General features: G+C 35.5%; 1 protein-coding gene across 1 annotated transcript in view; it reads right to left on the reverse strand.

Moving 5' to 3' along the window:
- dock5 (dedicator of cytokinesis 5) overlaps positions 1–12,322 on the reverse strand; it is a 75,050-nt gene that overhangs the window by 34,974 nt on the left and 27,754 nt on the right. Inside the window, 11 exon segments of the mRNA XM_051904448.1 lie at positions 1,097–1,163; positions 1,608–1,723; positions 2,306–2,440; positions 2,680–2,780; positions 4,550–4,639; positions 4,723–4,820; positions 5,370–5,550; positions 7,771–7,874; positions 8,262–8,334; positions 11,125–11,223; positions 12,068–12,192. Coding sequence (XP_051760408.1) covers positions 1,097–1,163; positions 1,608–1,723; positions 2,306–2,440; positions 2,680–2,780; positions 4,550–4,639; positions 4,723–4,820; positions 5,370–5,550; positions 7,771–7,874; positions 8,262–8,334; positions 11,125–11,223; positions 12,068–12,192 — 1,189 coding nt within the window.

Here is a 12,322-nt window from a genome sequence, read left to right on the forward strand (position 1 = left end):
AAAATATCTTTCAGAGATACTGGACCCTGGCATGAGGAGCATAGTGGTTTGATATTAAGAACTTGTGTACAATTCTGAAATGTCCAATTCTGCATTGTGTGTATATGATCTGGTCCCAGAGGTTATTGAAAATAAAGATGTGACCTTTACCCACAGTAGGGTACATTTCATTAGGGCCTGAGCACCGATGGTGTGAGGACCCTGTTGTAATTGCTCAGTAAATTATCATTCTTCTCCAAAATGAATCACATTTTTGAGGGCCTAAACGTGCTCAAAAACTCATGAAATGAAGGTGAAAATTTGCGTCTGATATGGGTTTTAGAATTAGTTGTGGCAAAACTACTCGCTAGCGCCTCTTACAAAATTTCAATTAAGCGCCCTTCGCACTACGTTTCACATACAAGTATGAAATTCAGTACACACATGTAACAGCCCAATACCTACAAAAAAAAGTCCCTGGGAGCAAAATCTGAAAACCAACAGGAAGTGAGATATTTAGAATTTTCTTTGCAAAATTTGTGCAGTTTTTGTCATTTCCAGATGTTGTACTTTAACGAACTCCTCCTAGAGCTTTAATCAGATCAATATCATATTTGGTCAGTCTAATCTAAAGGCCTTTGCGATGTTAAATTGCGAAGATCTTGAGTTTTCGTTGAAGGGTGACAAACTTCACGTTTAATAAGTGCCCTGGCCTGAAGACATCTACACGTCAAAATTTAGTTACAGTCATATCGCCACAAGCTGGTAGCAGGAAGTGTGGCAAATACAAATGACTGACGTAGTCCTCCTATATTTACCAATGCATATTTCCCACCGTGCTCTGTTTTCCTAAAACCACCGAGTGGCGGTGACACGGGTGCGAGGGCCCTTTCATCGCTGCTTGCAGCTTTAAATTAGTTTGTTTTTTGTATCTCATTCATTTTGCCATTTGTTGATAATGTAAGACACTCTGGTAGTTTTAACATCTGAGGGTGGTATGGAACTTTAACCATCAGAAGCACTGATGTAATTTATTTACATTCATTTGTGTCTTACTGTAACCATGATTTATGAACAGATGTTTTCACAGCAATGTGAAAGAAGTCATTCACTTTACCTGAGCTCTACAGCGTCAAAGACCTTCTGCAATTCATTGATGATGGTGGGAAGATATTTCAGGATTGCTCCCTGTAAGAAAAACAGAGAAAATTTGTATATAATTTATTCCTGTGATCAAAGCTGAATTTTCAGCATCATTACTCCAGTCTTCAGTGTCACATGATCCTTCAGAAATCATTCTAATATGCTGATTTGCTGCTCAAGAAACATTTCTGATTATTATCAATATTGAAAACAGTTGTGCTGCTTAATAATTGTGTGATAACCATGGCGTGATACATTTTTTCCAGGATTCTCTGATATAGAACAGCATTTATTTGAATTATAAATGTCTTTACTGTCACTTTTGAGCAATTGAATGCAATAAGGGTATTATTTTCTTTCAAATAAAAAAAATTACTGACCACAAACTTATGAACAGTAGTGTAAATCTTCATTTGTAGCTTTTACAAATGGCTATATTCACAAATGACATCTTCTTCTAAATGTCAATATCCATGTATTAAAACCTGCCTTTATCTTAACTCCTTCATCCAGAGGTCTGTCCATCAGATTGCTGATTGAAAGAAATAAGGTCCGAATGGAGTCGAGAAACTGCCCTGCATCTTCACTTTTCCCATAAAACCTGACAAACAACAAACAGAAATGCATTTTGTAAAGAACATTTTAGTGATGCTTGTCCATGCAAACATTTTTATATACTGTTGCACTATAACGTAAGCATATTTAAATTCCTATGTAATATGTTTTTTTGTACGTATTGTATTGCATTTTATTTATTTTTCAATCTTGTTATGTGTTATGTTGCCGATTTATATTGTGGGTCTGAGGGAAACGTCATTTCAATCTTCTGTATGTCTTGAACATATAGTAGAATTGACAAATAAAGATGAACTGAATTTAATTGAAACATCAATGAAATGATCTATCTATCTATCTATCTATCTATCTAGACACTGAGCAATAAAATTTTATTATGCAGTAAAGCAGGCTACTGCTTTGAACCAATGCTCTTGATTTAATTGCCTTTTTTTGAGCTCCAAATGGAGTTCCAATTGCTCTATGTGTTTGTGCAGATACAGAAGCAAGTGATTTCTAAAGTATCTTTTTTACTGTTGCTTCTTCATTTGCATTGTCAGATGAAGGACAAGTTCAATCAAGCCCTCTTGGAGGGTATTTTTGAGAGCAAATACGGGTTGGTACTCACCTCAGATAGAGAATTCGAGACTGCACAATAAAGCGAAAAAGATACTTGAAGGCTTTCAAGGCGGCGTACAGCCGCTCTGTATGAGCCGGGTTCTCGGCATGGCCCACAAAATAATTCAACACTTTGGTCAACTTCCTGTGAAAAGACAAGGCAAACCGAGGCAATTACAGCACACTTGCAAATAAATATACAGGTCACAACTGAGAGTGTCTCTGGACAGGTGTATATAGAGGACAGGTGAGAGAAGAAGAGAGTGTTAGTGTGAGTTGGCAAAGTGAGAATTAAATGTGGACAAAAATGGCCGAGTTATATTAAAACACTGTAAAACTGTGAAACAAAGGACAGAGAAATCCAAACAAGACAGTAACTCTTACTGATATGCCAGAGTAGCACTGAAGTGTTTGCTAATGTAGGTCTCCAAAACAGGGTTGAAATGCTGAAACTTTATGTCGCCAATCAATGAGATGATGAAAACCTGGACAAATAAAGCAAAAACACAAGGTCTAGCTCTTCACATTATAATCACATGACTTAAAGACAACAAGACATTTAAATTTACTTTCTTAATAAATGTATCTTATTGTGAATAACTGATGTGAATATTGAAGTAACTGTGCAAAAACTACCTTTCTTTTGCAACCAAGATCAAGTGGGCGCGGAAAAATAATAATGACCAACTAATGATGCACAACCTCAAATGACTATGAGGCACAAATGTCACTCTCCATCCCAAATGTAATGCAACTGAAACAGTGGTTGAAAAACTGACTGAAATAAAACAAAACAAGCACCTCAAGCACCTCAAGCACGCATTATATGGCAGAATAATCTGACCTGTATGTCTGTGAGGGGGAAGACATCCCACATGCAGATGGCTATATGGCACGTTATGGCGTTAAGGGTACGAGTAACGCAATGACTCGGCAGAATTGGTCGAGCACTCTTTCTACAGTTGGTAACTTTCATCTAACTTTCATGCAATGATTTGGTCCCAACAAGCCACATGATTTGAAATATCAAGATGAGAAAACATACACACCAAAGTTTATTACTCAGATCCCAGACCTCAAGTATGAGTAACAGTAAAAGTGTCACTCATTCTAACTTTTCATTTGTGATCACTGGATAAATTTTTTTTTTTTTTTTTTTTTAAATAAATAAATTTTGTTCACATGTTTATCTTATTATAATATTACTGCCCATTAATCTGTATGTTTCCACCCACAGCGCCACCATTTTGTTTTCCCAAGCGACAACGGTGTACCAGTAACACTGGTCCTAGAGTGCAGCTGTCCTGCACAGTTTAGCTATATTTATAATAGTATTATATTACATTTATAATAGTATAATAGTACAATTCATAAATGCATTTTCATTCTTATTGAGTCTCTAAAACAGTGTGTAGCTTTAGCCACGTTAGCCGTGCACGCTATCAAACTCATTCAGAATCAAATGTTAGCAAACATCCACAAAATACATGCCATATCTACGTGATCCGATATGCTGCATCACGAACAGTTTGTAATGATCCATTTTGAGAGTTATACTTGCTGTGTGAGCTTCTCCTGTATTATTTATGCCTCAGTGTATTGGAATCATTAGTTTGGGTGCAGGAGCTCATTTGCATTTAAAGGTACACACACCAAATCAGCGCATTTTTTCTCCCACTCAAAAATAGGCAGTTAAAACATGGTATAATAAAAAATCCATGGGGTATTTTGAGCTGAAACTTCACAGACACATTCTGGGGACACCAGGGACTTATATTACATCTTGTAAAAAGGGGCATAATAGGTCACCTTTAAAAAGTCATTAAAAGTTATAAAATAGTAGAAATCTATATTTCTATAATCATTATGTATTTTTCTAGTTTTGCTCGACTGTAAAAGTTTTAATGGACTAGAATTTTTCTTTCCAGAGCAATGTGAACAAAATGATTTTTAAAAATATTTATCCAATGATCATGAATTAAAAGTCATGCACGTTCTGAATGAGCGACACTTTTACTGTTACTCATACTAATTATTTGGGATCTGAACAAGTATTAAACTTTGTTGTGTGGGATACTTAATACTTACACTCGTGTGGCATGTTGGGACCAAATCACTGCACAAACGTTTATTGAAATTTATTTGAATGTTCCTTGATATTTCCAGGTTTTCCATTATGGGAAAACTCCAAAACAGAAGCATAGTTTGGAAACGAGTGGATCTCTGAAGAGTGAGTTAAATAATCAAAACTTGCCAAGGCATTGAAAACCAGTGTATCGTAGGTTTCTTCCTCTGAGGTCTCCATCATGATATTAAAGAGAGCATCCAGTGTGTCCTGAAGGAACTAGAGAAACACACAACAAAAACTTCAGATCATAAAGCCGAATTTTGCAGAAGGCCAAGTGTTGTGTTTTCTCACAGCCTTACTTTAATAATCTCCCCTCCATCCACTTCCATAAGTTTCTGAAGAATTTCTTCAAGTCTCTCAGTGTTTGATCTCCAGTTGAGAAGCCCCAGAAGGTCAACTGAGTCGGAGGAAATTAAAAAAGTTTTAGAAATCCACCTACCGCAAGACCTTTGCAGTCTCACACTGTTACATATGTCTCTTAGCTCCAAATTAAACTTTTGTCATTATCTATTTTCATCCCTCTTGCCATTCCAAATCCTATGATCACATTATGATCACTAAATGTAATCACTGCTTTAACATGCTCATTGTTCCTGCTTAAATTAATACATGACATTAGCTTACTGAAGAATTTTCTAGAACTGTTTATTTCTGCCATATGGATATTACTTTGACATAGTCACCTCTCTTAATTGTAACCTAGAAACACACATTTTCTGTAAAGCTTCTTTGAAACAATATGTATTGTGAAAAGCGCTCAACAAATAAATGTGGAAATGAAATCCAAATGTAATGTGTGCAAAAACAGTCTAATTTTAACTCAGGTTTGCAAAGACATGAGGGTAAAATATGAGCGAATTGTAATTTTTGGGTAAAATATTGTGGAAATATTGAAATTAAAAATATAATAAGTGACTGTGGAAGTGTGTTTACAAAAGGGAAATACCGTTTTGAGTAAGCTTTGTAGAGCAGGTGAGGGTGGCGATCTGGAAGCTGTCTTTGGTGATGGGAATGAGGCCGGCATGATGGAAGGATTTTCCCGTCTGTCTCTCCTTCTCTTCCACTTCAGCATATGTGCCAGGCAGAGTCAAATACGTCTTGGCATCGTCAGCTTTCTTCACATCCACCTGGAGGAACAGAAGTGTAGGAACTTGTAGTGGCACTGTATGTTTGAGACATTTTTGTCCGGTTGAACTGTAAGGCCATGGATCAATAACAGATACTGTAGGTATAAAGGGAAGTTCAGGAAATTTTGAAGAGATCCAAAGGTTACATAATAAAACGAGTTTTACTGACTGAAAAGCTTTCAGCGAAGAAAGTACACTAAAGTTTGGGGACAGTAATATATTTTTATTTGAAAGATATTAAAACATTTATTCAGCAAGGATGCCTTCAATTGATCAAAAGTGACAGTAAAAACATGTATAATGTTACAAAAGATGTGTATTTCAAATAAATGCTGTTCTTGTGAACTTTCTATTTATTAAAGAACCCTGAAAAAAAATGTCTGTTTTCAGAAATGTTTCTTGAGCAGCAAATCATCATATTAGAACGATTTCTGAAGGATCATGTGACACTGAAGACTGGAGTAATGATGCTGAAAATTCAGCTTTGATCACAGGAATAAATTACTGTTTACAATATATTCAAATAGAAATCATTTAAATTGTAATAATATTTGACAAAATTACTGTTTTTAGTGTGTTTTTCTGCATCAAATAAATTCAGTCTTTGTGAGCAGAAGAGACTTCTTTCAAAAACATAAAAAAATTCTTAAACCCCAAACACTTGAAAGGTAGTGTAAAATGGCTGAAAGAACAAGGCATCACTTCAACTTTAAAGTTATGTACTTCCTACATCAATGTATTTATTTTTACTACAGTAGGAACAGAGAAAATGGTTCATCTAAAACAAATCTGGAACATCATGAGATTGTAAATGATGACAGAATTTTAAATTCCAATTTATTCCCTTTAAGGAATTCTGGTTCAATACAAGTTAAAGGGTTAGTTCACCCAAAAATGAAAATTCTGTCATTTATTACTCACCCTCATGGCGTTTTACACCCGTAAGACCTTCGTTAATCTTCGGAACACAAATTGAGATATTTTTGTTTAAATCCGATGGCTCCGTGAGGCCACCATAGGGAGCAATGACATTTCCTCTCTCAAGATCCATTAATGTACTAAAGACATATTTAAATCAGTTCATGTGAGTACAGTGGTTTAGTATTAATATTATAAAACGACGAGAATATTTTGGCGCGCCAAAGAAAAAAAAATAACACCTTATTTAGTGATGGCCGATTTCAAAACACTGCTTCAGGAAGATTCGGAGCGTTATGAATCAGCGTGTCGAATCCGCAGTTCCGAGCGCCAAAGTCATGTGATTTCAGCAGTTTGGCGGTTTGACACGCGATCCAAATCATGATTCGACACGCTGATTCATAACGCTCCGAATCTTCCTGAAAGCAGTGTTTTGAAATCGGCCATCACTAAATAAGTCGTAATATTGTTTTTTTTGGCGCACCAAAAATATTCTCGTCGCTTTATAATATTAATATTGAACCACTGTACTCACATGAACTGATTTAAATATGTTTTTAGTACCTTTATGGATCTTGAGAGAGGAAATGTCATTGCTCCCTATGTAGGCCTCACTGAGCCATCGGATTTAAACAAAAATATCTTAATTTGTGTTCTGAAGAACGAAGGTCTTACGGGTGTGAAACGGCCACGAGGGTGAGTAATTAATGACAGAATTTTCATTTTTGGGTGAACTAACCCTTTAAGCTCAATCAGCATAATGTTGTTAGTTAAAAGTAAAAATTAGTTACTCAAAAAAAAAAAAAAAAAACAAGAAATGTGGAGACATTTTGCATATATATATATATATATATATATATATATAAAAGCAAAATGTCTCCACATTTCTTGGTTTCATTATATATATATATATATATATATATATATATATATATTTAATAATAAATATATATATAAAAATATAATATATATAATATAAAAGCAATATATATATATATATATATATATATATATATATATATATATATATATATATATATAGCAATTCAAACCAATTCAAAAAAGTGTATTGGCAGAAGGAAATAATCCATTATTTATCAGCTTTAATATATCGGCCAAATTTTCTTATCGGGCCGATAACGAAAACATTAAAAATGAACATATATCAGCGATACCGATATGGTGACCGATATATCGTGCATCCCTAATATATTTGCATCCCTATATATTTGCAGTAATCAATATTATGCCACAAGTGACCTTAATTTGCATTGAACCCAGAACATTCTTTAAGATGCCCACCTTGTAGACAATGAGATCGTGTTTTCCATCTGGGAGCGTGGTGCCATCCGACTTCATCAGGCGGACAAATGCCATGCCAAAAGGCTTCTCGGACTTATCTCTGGCTACAAAAATGTAAGCAGACAAATGTTCAACATAAAAACAAGCTTGAACACACAGTAGAGCAGAGGTTCTCAACCTGGGGTCAGCAAAAATGCTAATGAGTTCAAGTAAGAGCTCTAAAAAATCCTATCTTATTTATTCTTTTTTTTAAAAAATGTTTTTCGAGCATAATATTTAGCCCCATGTTGGACTTGTGTATAAAATATGCAGGTTTTCTTGAGACTAAAATGAAGTGAAATGCACAATACAAACGTAACCTGGACAAAAAGTTTGTGAACACCCTGCAGAAATGCATTAATGAAAAACAAAAAAAACAGAACAGATACCACAGTCCTAAACTTCTACATGCAGTTCTAGAAACCTTTATGTCATGCACTATAAGGACTCACAATCTTGAGAAGATCGGTGTCTAAAGGTCAGCCTCAGGTGACATCGACATACGTCCTCAATAGGAATGGCCACCTGATGGACAGATGAGAACGAGTGAATGAAAGCCTGCTGCAGCTCTTAAGTCCCTTTTACATGACCCACGTGAAGGGCTTCAACGCACCTCTTAACACAAGCGTCAAGAGTTCAATTGACCATGACATGAAAAGCCTTGCTGGCAGCATCACAGAAGGGCAATTTTCTTGCTAGGCAGCATGAATGTGGCAGGTGTACACAGTGAAAATAGTACAAGTATATGGAGGAGGGAACATATCTGAGCTTAATATAAGTAAAAAAATCCTGGCGATCACTTTAATACAATGCAGAAAGTATAAAAAGGGAACATACTCTCTCTGATTGTCTTGATATTTGTGTGTAAAACAACGTACCAGATCATTTTGTCAGGATATTGCACCATTCTGACTTTGAGGGACTATAATACATAGTGGCAATACAGATTTTTTTGGTAAAAATTTACAATTAGTTTAACATTATTTAATGTATAAGCTAACATGAATTAACAATGAGCAATATATTATTAAAGCATTTATTAATCTCTGTTATTGTTAGTAAAAATATAACTGGTTCACAGTGCATTAACTAATGTTAACAAATACAACTTTTGATTTTAATAATCTATTAGTAAATGCTGAAATTTACATTAAATAAGATGAATAAATGCTGTTCACTGGTCGTTCATGTTAACTACTGTAGTTACCTAATGCGACAAATTAAACCTTACTGTAAATTATTATCGGACATTTATTAGAAAGTTGGGTGTCGATATGTGTTAAAGCCAGAACAAATTATAATAAAAGAAACTGAGAGAAACACATGTTTAAATTAATATGCAGGATATTTTTACACAATATTTGTTAAAAATCGCTAAAATATATATAAACTTTTACAACTAAAACATACAATTTGCCTTATGGAAAGTGCTTCAAAAATAAAGTGAATTTTTAGTTTAAAATCAACTTTAAAATGTGTGTCAATGTTCATGCAAAAATGCATTAGCATGGTTGAATTAGCAAAGAGGTTTTGCAACATTAAAATATAGATGCAAGCAGCAATTAACGGGGTTCAAGCGTTTTGAGGCCTTTAAGCACATGCGTAAAAAGATTTTTTGTTTTATTTAGCAAGCCTGTAATCATCTCAATCATAGATGGAAAAGACCATTTACAGCCAATACAGGCAATTTACCATAGGAAATTTATGGTTTTTAAAGGATCAGTTCACTTCTGAATGAAAATTTCCTGATAATTTACTCACCCCATGTCATCCAAGATGTCCTCAGTTGAAAAGAAATTAAGGTTTTTGAGGAAAACATTCCAGGATTTTTCTCCATATCCGCCTACGTCACATGTGACCTTTCAACATAATGCATGGCGCATCGCAGAGCTAGTGCAAGACGAGCATTTGTGGTTAAAAAGTATATACATTTGGTAACACTTTATTTTACAGTGCCGTAGTTACACGTTACTACATGTACTTACTATAGTAATAACAGTAAATTATGCATAATTACAAGTACTAACCCTAAACTAAACCCTAACCCTAACTGTAACTCTATAGTAAGTACATGTAGTTAATTAATAGTACTCAGTACTTAAGTTATGTAACTATGGCACTGTAAAATAAAGTGTAACCATACATTTTTATTTTTATTTTTTTAGAAAATGACCGATCGTTTCTCTAGATAAGACCCTTATTCCTCATCTGGGATCATGTAGAGCCCTTTGAAGCTGCACTGAAACTATAATTTTGACCTTCAACCGTTTGGAGGCCATTGAAGTCTATTATAAGGAGAAAAATCCTGGAATGTTTTCCTCAAAAACTTAATTTCTTTTCGACTGAAGAAAGAAAGACATGAACATCTTGGATGACATGGGGGTGAGTAAATTATCAGGAAATTTTAATTCCGAAGTGAACTAATCCTTTAAAGCTTTTTAACAGTTATCAGAGTTGAGTGAAAAACCTAGGACTAGTTCGCCAAAGTTGGTTTTCGAATGATTTGATGGACAGTGGTGGTCGTAGAGGCAAAGTTGCTCAAAATGAGGAGGTCTACCATGTGGTATGAATGTTGTGGGAGTGCGAGAAAAATCGCACGATACACGATCATTTGTGCATATGAAAAACGCGAAGGCACCCCCCGGTGGCTGATTTCTTTCTAATTTCTCACAGACCTCTAGGGCCGTAAGTCAAACAGGCCCAGCGAGTTTTGTTCCGATCGGCCTCCGTTAACCTTGTCTGATAGCTGCTCAAACTTCATTGGCCAATGGCGGACATGTTTTTTGAGATACGTCAATGTCCTAATTTTTTGCTGTTATAGCGCCACCTAGTGGCCAGCTGCCACGTCCTTTTTCACGCGACCACAGAACTAGCTTTTACATATGTGTGCCGAGTTTGGTAAAAATATCTCATTCTGTTCACGAGTTATAGCCATTTTAGTAAAAGTGGCTCCACCCACTTCAAACATTTTGGTGGCCCTTAGGGACCGTGAATCGAAATTTCAACCTTTTTTTGATAATTATTGACAATCAGACTCCAGAGAATCTCAATGCACTGGTTTGGTTCAGATCGGGTCAAAAACCTAGGACTAGATCGCAATATTTTCATATTTGACTGGGGCTCCAAAAGTTGATATTGTTGAACTTTGAGTTACAGGTCACAACGCTTGACCTGCACGCAAAATAAAGCGAGGTTGTGCTGTAGATTAATGCTTTGCATTAGAGAATGCTGCTGCGAGTCATATGAAAGGGACTTTAGCTTCAAAACTTCAAAAACACGATGTCTTTGATTTTGTTTTCGTCCTGGTGTTTGTACCTTAACCGTCTCATTCCAGCAGGGCTGCTTGACTTGATAGTAGATGACAGACTTGTATTCAGTGATCCCTTCATAACCAGCTCCAGGAAATACGGCTTTCTGAAGAGAGATTGAGAATGTAAATAAAAAGATCTACTGGAAGAAAATAGTTTTTCTTTTCACATACAGTAAGTGGTTTGCAGCAAAAAAAGTTCAATGTTAACAAGACCAGCAGTTGGCAGTGCACAGCTTGAGTTGAAGGAAACTGTGTTGCATAATGTGCAGTATATAAAATGACAACAAGACTGAGAGACGCGCTTTAATCTCTTAAAAGGGGGAAATCTTTTTAGGAAATATGTTTCAGAATGAATTTCTTGTATTTTTCGGTGTTCACGAGTGTAAACAGGACACGCATATATGTGCATTACAGCTCGAAATAGCATTTGGCAAGAACAGCACTGTAAAAAGCTTTCTGTGCTGTGTGTTTGGACATTTAAAAGACAGCAGCCGTTTCATAAAGGAGAAAGATCTGCGAGCTGTTTTTATGCCAGCAACAGTTCTGCTGTCAAAACACAGAGATAAAGGGGGTGGATGAGCACTGCATGCTAAATAGTGAGAGCGAAAACTGTTAGTCAACACAAACGAGAAGAACGGAGGACAATGGAACCAAAGAAACTGTTTTTATTAACATCATTTATATTAAAATGACTTTGATGGTATTTCCTAAAAAGTTGTAATCCCTTGTTTTTTTTTTGTTTTTTTTTAAATATGTACAGTAGCACCTGCAAATTACTGATGCAAAAAAAAATGTAATTGAAGCTGTTGTCATGTGACGTTTATTTTGAATCGGGATTCAGTTACTGGATTTAAACTAGTGCACTTTACCAAGCGATGGTGTGGGAATCTCCTAATTGCGCTTAGATATTAATGTTAGTTAATATTTAATGTTGTGGGGTTTCTTTACCTCCATGGGATTTCCTTCTTCATCCAACACGCTCATTATAACTTCTACGTTTTTGGGAGTTTTCTTCTTGCCACGATCAAATTCTCCTTGTAGCAGTGTAACATATATATCATTCCTTACATAGCCTGTAGAGACATAATAGTTGCACTGTACATCAAGGCTGACTAGTAATGGTCACTAGAGGATCTGGGTGAAGAGACGACTGCAAATGGATTTACTGAAGTGGGTCAGAAAGGCTTTAATAGCACTATTGCT

This window comes from Ctenopharyngodon idella, chromosome 8, assembly GCF_019924925.1.
Source record: "Ctenopharyngodon idella isolate HZGC_01 chromosome 8, HZGC01, whole genome shotgun sequence".
NCBI classification, from domain to species: domain Eukaryota; kingdom Metazoa; phylum Chordata; class Actinopteri; order Cypriniformes; family Xenocyprididae; genus Ctenopharyngodon; species Ctenopharyngodon idella.